This window comes from Neophocaena asiaeorientalis, unplaced genomic scaffold (genome assembly GCF_003031525.2).
Source record: "Neophocaena asiaeorientalis asiaeorientalis breed wild unplaced genomic scaffold, Neophocaena_asiaeorientalis_V1.1 scaffold212, whole genome shotgun sequence".
In the NCBI taxonomy this organism is placed as follows: Eukaryota; Metazoa; Chordata; class Mammalia; order Artiodactyla; family Phocoenidae; genus Neophocaena; species Neophocaena asiaeorientalis.
This window is the reverse complement of record NW_020174046.1, coordinates 5,808,903-5,820,244: the sequence shown is the minus strand read 5'-3', so window position 1 is coordinate 5,820,244 and position 11,342 is coordinate 5,808,903. Positions and strand designations below refer to the sequence as shown.

Below are 11,342 nucleotides of genomic sequence, written 5' to 3'. Positions count from 1 at the left end.
CGCCCCACCACCCCCTCCCGCCCTGGGAGCTAGGCTCCGCCGCTCCGCAGCCGCCCCCGCCTTCTGCGCGCCGCGGCGCCGGGCTCTACTTAAGCAGCGCGCTGGTCGCCACCCGGCACTCCCCTGAAGCGCGCGGGCGAGGCGGGAGGAGTGCAGCGGGGCTCGCGGGGGCGCACAGAGGCGCGCTCGCATCGTGCGCTCGGCTCCGCGCGGCTCTCGGTAGCAGCGGCGGGCCGGGGCGCAGGGCTGAACGAGCGTCCGAGAAAGGCGGCGGCGGCTGATCCGGCGCGCGGCCCGGCTCTCGGCCACTGCCCTAGCCCGGCCACCTCTTGGCCATGGCTCTGGCGGACAGCACTCGTGGACTACCCAACGGGGGTGGTGGCGGCGGCAGCGGCTCCTCGTCGTCCTCGGCTGAGCCGCCGCTCTTTCCCGACATCGTGGAGCTGAACGTGGGGGGCCAGGTGTATGTGACCCGGCGCTGCACGGTGGTGTCGGTTCCCGACTCGTTGCTCTGGCGCATGTTCACGCAGCAGCAGCCGCAGGAGCTGGCCCGGGACAGCAAAGGCCGCTTCTTTCTAGACCGAGACGGCTTCCTCTTCCGCTACATCTTGGATTACCTGCGGGACTTGCAGCTCGTGCTGCCTGACTACTTCCCCGAGCGCAGCCGGCTGCAGCGCGAGGCCGAGTACTTCGAGCTGCCGGAGCTCGTGCGCCGCCTCGGGGAGCCCCAGCAGCCCGGCCCCGGGCCGCCGCCGCCGCACTCGCGGCGCGGGGTGCAGAAGGAGGGCTCGCTGGGCGACGAGCTGCTGCCGCTCGGCTACGCGGAGCCTGAGCAGCAGGAGGGCGCCTCGGCTGGGGCGCCGTCGCCCACCCTGGAGGTGGCTAGCCGCAGCCCGTCGGGGGGCGCGGCCGGCCCGCTGCTCACGCCGTCCCAGTCGTTGGACGGCAGCCGACGTTCGGGCTACATCACCATCGGCTACCGCGGCTCCTACACCATCGGGCGGGACGCGCAGGCGGACGCCAAGTTCCGGCGAGTGGCGCGCATCACCGTGTGCGGCAAGACATCGCTGGCCAAGGAGGTGTTCGGGGACACCCTGAACGAGAGCCGGGACCCCGACCGGCCTCCGGAGCGCTACACCTCGCGCTATTACCTCAAGTTCAACTTCCTGGAGCAGGCCTTCGACAAGCTGTCCGAGTCGGGCTTCCACATGGTGGCGTGCAGTTCCACGGGCACCTGCGCCTTCGCCAGCAGCACCGATCAGAACGAGGACAAGATCTGGACCAGCTACACCGAGTACGTCTTCTGCAGGGAGTGAACTCCCCACACCCTCTTGCGACTCCAGCGCGCCCATTCCCTCTGCTTCTTGCCGGGGAGAGGGCTATAGATTTCCCCTCCCACCCCACGTTCTCCCATTCCCCTGTTCCCCACCTGCGGTAGACCCACTGACCCCTCACTTTAGTACCTGCAGCCACAGATCCTCTCGGCTTCTTCGTCTTCTCTGGACCCCACTAAAAGAGAGCGCCCAGACGTACCTCTCCACCCCATGCTTCCTCTGCCCCCCGGCCTCAAACCACCCCTCCCCCGGATTGTCCTTCAGTCTGGATGTAGTGGGGCAGTGTGGCTACAAAGTCACCTAGTACCTGGGAATGACTGAATTGTTCCGAACCTAACTGGACCCTGTCCAGTGTATAGAAGATTCCTTGAAATCTTCTCAAGCCCTGATGACTCATTCGCGGTTTAAGAGAGAGAATCGGTAGCAGTGTGTGGGAATAGTTTTGAAAGGTCATTTATTGCGTAGTCTTTTGACCCTCTTTAAAGGTGAAGTTTTAGAAGGCTGATTGGAAGACTCCAGAGCTGGAATTAGGATCCCGCGGAGGCCGTTCGGGGACTATAAATGAATAAAGTTTTGAAAAGTTACAGGTAGAAGTAGGAGAAGAATATGGTGATGGCATAATGAAGGAGCGTTTGGTTTCTGTGCAGATTTAAAGGTCTTCGCCTGTGGTTTAAACTTGTAGAAAGTTCCCCTCCTGCCTGAAGAGGCACCCTTTCTCCTGGGCTCACCGCCAGAAGCCCTTGGTTCGACTGCTTGACATGGCACCCGTTACTGGCAAGAGGGGGAAAGAGAGAATGACAGCTCAGGTCGCCGAGCATTGCGGGAGGTCACCTGGCTGTGACTGTAAACGGAGCTGGGTAGTAATGCACGTCGTGGGTACTAAGAAAACCTGTATTATTGCAGTGACTGTCAGTAGGACCTTAGCTCTTAAGCCTTGGGGGGTGGGGTGGGTAGGGAGGAAGGAGGGTAGGAGGGGTGGGAAGGGAGGAGCGGATATACTCATTTATTATTTGAAAGTTGGAAGTTTGTACCGTCCGTCTGAGTACATGCACATTAACAAAATAGCACACGAAAACATGCAAAGCATTTTGTAAAGGTGAATCACAGATCTCCTCTCACCTGGCAGTTTATTGAACTAACTGTTTTGCTGATACTTATATAACCTAACCAAAGAGTTACCCAGTAGGGTTTTAGTTTTTGAACTTTATTTTCTTGTTGATTATAAGTCCTGATTTTAAAATCTATTTCCTTGAACAAAATATGTTGATTTAGGTTACTTAGACTTAAGTTCTCTTATTAAAAATCCTGACTGTCTGCAAGCCCAGCCAATGTTGACTTCTGGGCAAACCTGAAAAATGCCACTTTGATGCAGGTTGTTTGAAGTTAAGATGGAATCTTTTCGAATGACAGAGCTGCAGAGAATAGAATCGCCAAGGGCTGCCATCTGTAGACAGCTGTAAAGTGGAATATTTTTAAATGGAGGCAAATAAGTACTTAAAAGTGAGCTGAGCAATAAAATTGTGTTCCACGTAAATGCAACTGAAACAGAAGGAGACCTGGTTGCCTTATACCTTTACACTAACATGGAATAAATCCCCACTGTATATCGTATCTACACTGTAAGTGAAGGGAAATGAATCTTTGTCTTTCATGCTGTGAGGCTCCTTTGGATATTCTGTGATGATGGAGAAGCCTGTCCTTTTTCATTTGTTTCAGCATCATTCTCTTGAAGTAGGTTTTTAAAAGATTTTGTAAGAGTCGTTTTCAGTGTTTAAATTAGCGCTATTTTTTCTTCTTTTTAAAAATGAATCTTGTACTGTATCTTACTATATGTCCATAACAGATGTTAAGAATTGGAACAGTTTTATTCTTAGACTCACGTGATCCAATCTGTATATACCATATATAAACATTTTACATGAATCACTTAGTTTTTTAATTAATTTACTAATGCTATAAGCGTTCCTGTCTTTACCCCCAGTAACTTGCTTCAGATGGTGTATATACTAAAGCAACATGTTTCAATGAGTTTCTTATATCCTTGTCTATGGGGAAATTGGGTTAGGAAAAAAATACTTAAAGCTGAGTTTGCTCCATACGTTTTGCTTGGATATTAGTTGTATACTAATATGTCGATTAACTGTCTACATAAACCACGGTACCTGTATTTTTAATCCACCAATTCTTTTTTTTTTTTTTTTTAATTGGGGAAGAGAAAGATTTGAGGTCTTTTGTTGGAGGTGCCTGTTTAGAAAAGTAAAGTTAGCGTTACAATTACAAAGACCGTAATTGTAAGGGAAGCAGAAACATTCAGGAAGTCACATTTGCTTATGTGTTGGGTGTATTCTCGGGCTAGGTAACACATCAGAACTTACCCCTGTTTCAAGCCTGAAATGATTTGGGAATGTCACTCACTGGCCAAAAGTAAGTGTCACAGAGATTTCTGCACCCTATGTGGTATTCTGTTAGATTGTACAACAAAAAGCACATAATTGAGAACATCTTGGGACAGATCAAAGCCACTGACGTATGGCAAGACTCAGAGATTTCTGATTTGCCTTGTTAAATCTGCTCAGCTCCAGGAGTCACGGGAAATTGCTCAAGTTTTGTCTCTGCCACCCATGTCTTAAAAGTTTTATCTTGTAAGACTTTGAGTTGAACTGTTTCACAGCTTTGTGCACGCACGTCTCACTCCTCCACACATCCTTGCTGCCCCGCAGTACTCCCTAACCCCTTTCATTATCTGAAGGACTGGGAATTGGATGGTTAGAGATGGTAAACCAACCTTTCTTCTATGATGACTATCCCCTCTAAAGTTGGAAGTTGATACATGACAAATTCTACCTTAGCCCAAAGTAAAGGCTGGGTAGGAAACTCATTTTTACATTGGGTGGATACTATAACTGAGATAAGATGACTTGGCCTCTACACTTTTGGGTCCCTTATTCACCGTGTGTTCTGAGCCACAGAAGGACCCTTAGTGGTCTACAAAGTGGGCTGGAGTGTTGGTTGTCATCTGTGAGCTTGGATGAGATATTGAGCGTCCATTTGAGTAAGCTCTCCAAAGACATTCAGTAACCTGGGAGGGTGTCATAAATTATTCAGAAATTATGACTGCATTACTCTGACTCAGTGTAGCATGCATTTACATATGTAATGGCTCTAATTACCATTTGGTTCATAAATACAACTGAGTGACATTAGATTTTAATAACAAATTTACCTTTTTAAAAAAGAATGGTTGACAGTGGTGGTTAAAAAACAGGTACCATGTTCAGTGCTTTTGCACCAAGTGTTTGACATATTGTCTGTTTTTTAAAACATGTAGACTATGAACCGTGTTCATTTTAGTTTTTCAAATTACGTGTTGTGGAAAATATTCCTTGAATGTGTGCGACTTAAATATTTTCCCTTTCAGTATGATTTTTATTCTTGTGTTCTATTTGGTTTTTGCATTGATAGCAAAGTGATAATTTATAATACTAGACAAAATTGTCTTCTCTTTCAAACCAGATCCATATATATATGGAGCCTGTTGCTTTTCTGGGGAAATGCATAATCTGTGAGTTCTCAGACAAAATAGGCAACTGGCATTGCTCATAACATATTCCAATTTTTATTGGAATTTTCCGTGGAATGTTATTATTACATTAAAGCCATGTAAGGTGAGGCTTTGATAATTTTTTACTTTTTAAATTATGGTAAATTCTAATCTAATGTTCAAAAACATTTTTGTACTCCACATGAAAAGTGATAGATGATAGTGCAGGCATTTAGAACAGTATTGACTGGAGGCATTGAATTCCTTAAGAATTTCTTTTATAATCTAAATCATAAATACTTTACTCAGTTGACTTAAATTTCTAAAATTGTAAACTGAATATTTTTATTGTAAACCTACCAGAGTAAATCCTTTGGAATTTTTTTCTGTTTTTCCTTATTATAACTCATTTAAAAGCTGAATTAGTTTTCTTAGATGACCTAAATCTATCTCTTGAGAAATAAATAAAATAGTCTTGTGTTTCCAGTGGCTATAGTACCTAAAATAGGCTTTCCTAGAGCCAGAAACATGCTATGTTGAAGTTAACTTTTCTTTGTCACAGTTTTGGATGATAAACATCTAAAAGTATTAATGTTTGAAGATTTCTATTCTCTACTGGGGCCCTTGAAACTAAGATGGAAGAAATTCAACCAGTATATTTACATTAGAGTATAAGCTCGTGTGGTAGGAAGCTGAACTAGTTGACCAAGAATTCTTGTCACCTTATACATTTTGTGATTTTTTTCCAAGGTTTTTTTCTTTTTTTAATTCTAAATGTGTTTTGAGGTACGTGAACATTAATTGTAATGTAAACTATTATACAACTGTCTTTCTGACTTTATAGGCTGGTGAATTTTGCTATTAATATTGAATACAAATGATGACAATTCATTTATGACCACTCAAACAGCATTTGTGACATTTAATGACAAAGGTTAAAACATCCATTGTGGATGTTAATTTTGAAGATGCAAATTACGCATTATTTAAATTTTTCTGGGCATCTGAAAAACTCTTACCTGAGAAACAATGTAAGATTCCCTCAGAGTTATCTGGGATTATGAAATTGTTGAAAATATTATATGCTCAGTGATACATATCACTGAGCCATTTTCTCAAAATTGAAGGAGAAAGGGAAAAAATCATTATACAATTATCAGGCTTTCTAATGAAACAGAAAGCCAAGAAAAAGAAAAATCCTTTTATATTTTAAAAACTGAGGAAGTTTTTTCAGACATGCCCAAACTTTAAGCGAGAATTTCTTCATCCATCTAAATGCTCTAGAGATTTTGGTTCTCTCTCTGTGTTCACAACCAGTTGTATAACAGAAATCCTCAATATTGCTTTCCTCCCTGTGTGTGAAGTAATGAATCATTGATTATGTGACTTGTGATGTATTCTATTAAACACTAAAGAATAAAACATTCACCCTTTAATTATTCGTCTTGGCTCTTTGGTATGGCTCAGACACTGGTCTAATTTCATTTCAGGGGTTCTCTGAACACTGGGAATGCTTCCTAAATTGTTGTAGGGCTAATGGCATCAGAAGGACTCCTCACTGGGTAATTGGCCAGGAGGGCCAGGAATGAATGGGCCCTTTCCCCAGAGTTTATTGTCAAAAACCCCTGTTGTCAAGGTGGTTTGGTCCTCAATGTGGAGTAAAAGTCCTTCACAAACATTTTCTTTGACCACAGTCTTGGCAACACATGTGAATTACTTTGAACATGGGGGATGTAGGTAGAGATGACCTCTTAAAGTTTGTGGGGAAAAGGAAATAGATGCTGTGAGATGGGCCTTAATCAAAAGTATAATGCATGAAGATAAAATTCTAAAGAATATGGGGAGAGGCTCTGCATTTCGGATATAGGGGCTCTTTCCTGAACCATCCTCAGTCACTGATGTCCCCCGTCTCGAGAGAAAGCATAGTGCCTCCGACGTTAAGAAATCACAGAAGCTGGAGCCCATCACACCAGCCCCGGGCTGCTGGACTGTGGCCCAGGAAGCAGTGAGTCAGGTGGGCAGTGAGGCAGGCTTTGCCCTTCCTCTTTGCTTTTGCCTTTACTTCCTCCAGATAGCTTTTGTTTTAGTTTTTGAAAAGTTTATGGTGAAAAATTTAAGCAATATAAGAGTGTGTATCGTAAAAAGTAGATCTCCACCCTCCAGTAACCCCTAGTTTTTCCCAGGGATAATCACTAGTGCATTTACAGAGACATTACATATAAATGAATGAATATATGAATGAATGAATACGTAACTAATTCCCCTCTTTTTTGTATTCAGTAGAATTTATGCCTATTCCTTGTCTTGCTTTCTTCTCTTAACCACTTATCCTGGAGCTCCTGCAACACATGCTCGTACACGTAACAATGATCTATCTACCTCATCTTATTTGATGGCTACATGATACTGTGCATGAAATGCCATTGTCTAGATGTGCTGTCATTTATTTTACCAGTCTTTTTTTGATGGGCGTTTAAATTTCCAGGCTTTTAAAAAAATTTCTACTTCAAAGAGTGCTGTATTGAATATCTTTTTACATAAATGCAAATATATCTGAGTCTTTTTTGGATGAAGTGATGCCAAGAGAGAGAGCACCTGGAGGTACTTTTTTCTTCTTTAAGAACTATGGAAATAATAGGATTCATTGGAAGCTCTCAAGGGAATGTGGATGATGGTGGTGTGAAATAACTCTAGAATCATTAGGTATACAAGTGTGAAGTTCTGCATAGCTTTCATATTAAGGACAAGCCCCCCTCACACACACACACTAAAAACACACACACTTTTTTTAAATTTCTTTTTTAAAATATATTTTTTTATATAGCAGGTTCTTATTACTTATCTATTTTATACATGTTAGTGTATATATGTCAATCCCAATTTCCCAATTCATCCCCCCACCAACTGCTTTCCTGCCTTGGTGTCCATACATTTGTTCTTTTCATCTGTGTCTCAATTTCTGCCTTGCAAACTGGTTCATCTGTACCATTTTTCTAGATTCCACATACATGCGTTAATATATGATATTTCTTTTTCTCTTTCTGACTGACTTTGCTCTGTATGACAGTCCCTAGGTCCATTCACGTCTTTGCAAATGACCACTTTCCTTCCTTTCTATGGCTGAGTAATATTCCATTGTATATATGTACCACATCTTCTTTATCCATTCATCTGTCAATGGGCATTTAGGTTGCTTCCATGATCTGGCTATTGTAAATAGTGCTGCAATGAACATTGGGGTGCATGTGTCTTTTTGAATTATGGTTTTCTCTGCGTATATGCCCAGTAGTAGGATTGCTGGGTCATATGGTAATTCTATTTTTAGTTTTTTAAGGAACCTCCATACTGTTCTCCATAGTGGCTGTATTAATTTACATTCCCACCAACAGTGCAAGAGGGTTCCCTTTTCTCCACACCCTCTCCAGCATTTGTTGTTTGTAGATTTTCTAGTGATGCCCATTCTAACCGGCATGAGGTGGTACCTCACTGTACTTTTGATTTGCATTTCTCTAATAATTAGTGCTGTTGAGCAGCTTTTCATGTGCTTCTTGGCCATCTGTATGTCTTCTTTGGAGAAATGTCTATTTAGGTCTTCTGCCCATTTTTTAATTGGGTTTGTTTTTTTAATATTGAGCTGAATGAGCTGTTTATATATTTGGGAGATTAATCCTCACCCATTGATTCATTTGCAAATATTTTCTGCCATTCTGAGGGTTGTCTTCTTGTCTTGTTTATAGTTTCCTTTGCTGTGCAAAAGCTTGTAAGTTTCATTAGGTCCCATTTGTTTATTTTTGTTTTTATTTCCATTACTCTAGGAGGTGGATCAAAAAAGATCTTGCCATGATTTATGTCAAAGAATGTTCTTCCTATGTTTTCCTCTAAGAGTTTTATATTGTCCAGTCTTACATTAGGTGTCTACTCCATTTTGAGTTTATTTTTGTGTATGGTGTTAGGGAGTGTTCTAATTTCATTCTTTTACATGTAGCTGTCCAGTTTTCTCAGCACCACTTATTGAAGAGGCTGTCTTTTCTCCATTGTATAGCCTTGCCTCCTTTGTCATAGATTAGTTGACCATAGGTGTGTGGGTTTATCTCTGGCCTTTCTATCCTGTTCCATTGATCTATATTTCTGTTTTTGTGCCAATACCATATTGTCATGATTACTGTAGCTTTGTAGTATAGTCTGAAGTCAGGGGGTCTGATTGCTCCAGCTCCGTTTTATTCCCTCAAGATGGCTTTGGCTATTCTGGGTCTTTTGTGTCTCCATACAAAATTTAAGATACTTTGTTCTACTTCTGTAAAAAAATGCCATTGGTAATTTGATAGGGATTGCATTGAATCTGTAGATTGCTTTGAGTACTATAGTTATTTTCACAATATTGATTCTTCCAATGTGAGAACATGGTGTATCTCTCCCTCTGTTTGTATCATCTTTAATTTCTTTCAGCAATGTCTTATAGTTTTCTGCATACAGGTCTTTTGGCTCCCTAGGTACGTTTATTCCTAGGTATTTTATTCTTTTTGTTGCAATGGTAAATGGGAGTGTTTCCTTCATTTCGTTTTCTGATTTTTCATTGTTGGTGTGTAGGAATGCCAGAGACATCTGTGCATTAATTTTGTATTCTGCAACGTTACCAAATTCATTGATCAGTTCTAGTAGTTTTCTGGTAGCATCTTTAGGATTTTCTATGTATAGATCATGTCATCGGCAAACACTGACAGTTTTACTTCTTCTTTTCCAGTGTGTATTCCTTTTTTTTCTTTTTCTTCTCTGATTGCCATGGCTAGGACTTCCAAAACCATGTTGAATAATAGTGGTGAGAGAGGACATCCTTGTCTTGTTCCTGATCTTAGAGGAAATGCTTTCAGTTTTTCACCATTGAGAATGATGTTTGCTGTGGCTTTGTCATATATGGCCTTTATTGCGTTGAGGTAGGTGCCCTGTATGCCCACTTTCTAGAGAGTTTTTATCATAAATGGGTGTTGAACTTTTTCAAAAGCTTTTTCTGCATCTATTGAGATGATCATATGGTTTTTCTTCTTCAGTTTGTTAATATGGTGTAACACATTGTTTGATTTGCGTACGTTGCAGAATCCCTGCATGCCTGTGATAAATCCCACTTGATCATGGTGTATGATCCTTTTAATGTGTTGTTGGATTCTGTTTGGTAGTATATTTTTGAGAATTTTTGCATCTGTATTCATCAGTGATATTGGTCTGTAATTTTCTCTTTTTTGTGGTATCTTTGTCTGGTTTTGGTATCAGGTTATGGTGGCCTCATAGAATGAGTTTGGGAGTGTTCTTTCCTCTGCAATTTTTTGGAAGAGTTTGAGAAGGATGGGTGTTAGGTCTTCTCTAAATGTTTGATAGAATTCACCTGTGAAGCCATCTGGTCCTGGACTTTTGTTTGTTGGAAGATTTTTAATCACAGTTTCAATTTCATTACTTGTGATTGGTCTCTTCATACTTTCTATTTCTTCCTAGTTCAGTCTTGGAAGGTTATACCTTTCTAAGAATTTGTCTGTTTCTTCCAGGTTGTCCATTGTACTGTCATAGAGTTGCTTGTAGTAGTCTCTTAGGATGTTTTTTATGTCTGTGGTGTTGTATTTTTTTTTTTCATTTCTAATTTTATTGATCTAAGTCCTCTCCCTCCTGATGAGTCTGGCTAATGGTTTATCAATTTTGTTTACCTTCTCAAAGAACCAGCTTTTAGTTTTATTGATCGATGCTATTATCTACTTTGTTTCTGTTTCATTATTTCTGCTCTGATCTTTATGATTTCTTTCCTTCTACTAACTTTGGGTTTTGTTTGTTCTTCCTTCTCTAGTTCCTTTAGGTGTAAGGTTAGGTTGTTTATTTGAGATGTTTGTTGTTTCTTGAGGTAGGATTGTATTGTTCTAAACTTCCTTATTACAGCTGCTTTTGCTGCATCTCATAGGTTTTGGATCGTCATGTTTCATTCTCATTTGTCTCTAGGTATTTTTTGATTTCCTCTTTGATTTCGTCAGTGATCTCTTGGTTATTTATTAACATATTGTTTAGCCTCCATGTGTTTGTGTTTTTTTCCCTGTAATTGATTTCTAATCTCATAGTGTTGTGGTCAGAAAAGATGCTTGATATGATTTCAGTTTTCTTAAGTTTACTGAGGCTTGATTTGTGACCCAAGATATTATCTATCCTGGAGAATGTTCTGTGCGCACTTGAGAAGAAAGTGTAGTCTGCTGTTTTGGGATGGAATGTCCTATAAATATCAGTTAAATCTATCTGCTCTATTATGTCATTTAAAGCTTGTGTTTCATTATTAATTTTCTGTTTGGATGATCTGTCCATTGGTGTAAGTGAGGTGTTAAAGTCCCCTACCGTTATTGTGTTACTGTCGATTTCCTCTTTTATAGCTGTTAGCAGTTGCCTTATATATTGAGGTGCTCCTATGTTGGGTGCATATATATTTATAATTGCTATATCTT

At 41.4% G+C, this 11,342-nt stretch overlaps 1 protein-coding gene across 1 annotated transcript; it reads left to right on the top strand.

Moving 5' to 3' along the window:
• The first annotated feature begins 61 nt into the window (after nucleotides 1-61).
• Nucleotides 62-2,269, top strand: KCTD12 (potassium channel tetramerization domain containing 12). The gene has a single exon (XM_024753966.1). It carries the CDS (start codon nucleotides 336-338, stop codon nucleotides 1,314-1,316), a length of 981 nt encoding a protein of 326 aa, XP_024609734.1. The 5' UTR covers nucleotides 62-335; the 3' UTR covers nucleotides 1,317-2,269.
• Nucleotides 2,270-11,342: the final 9,073 nt, after the last annotated feature.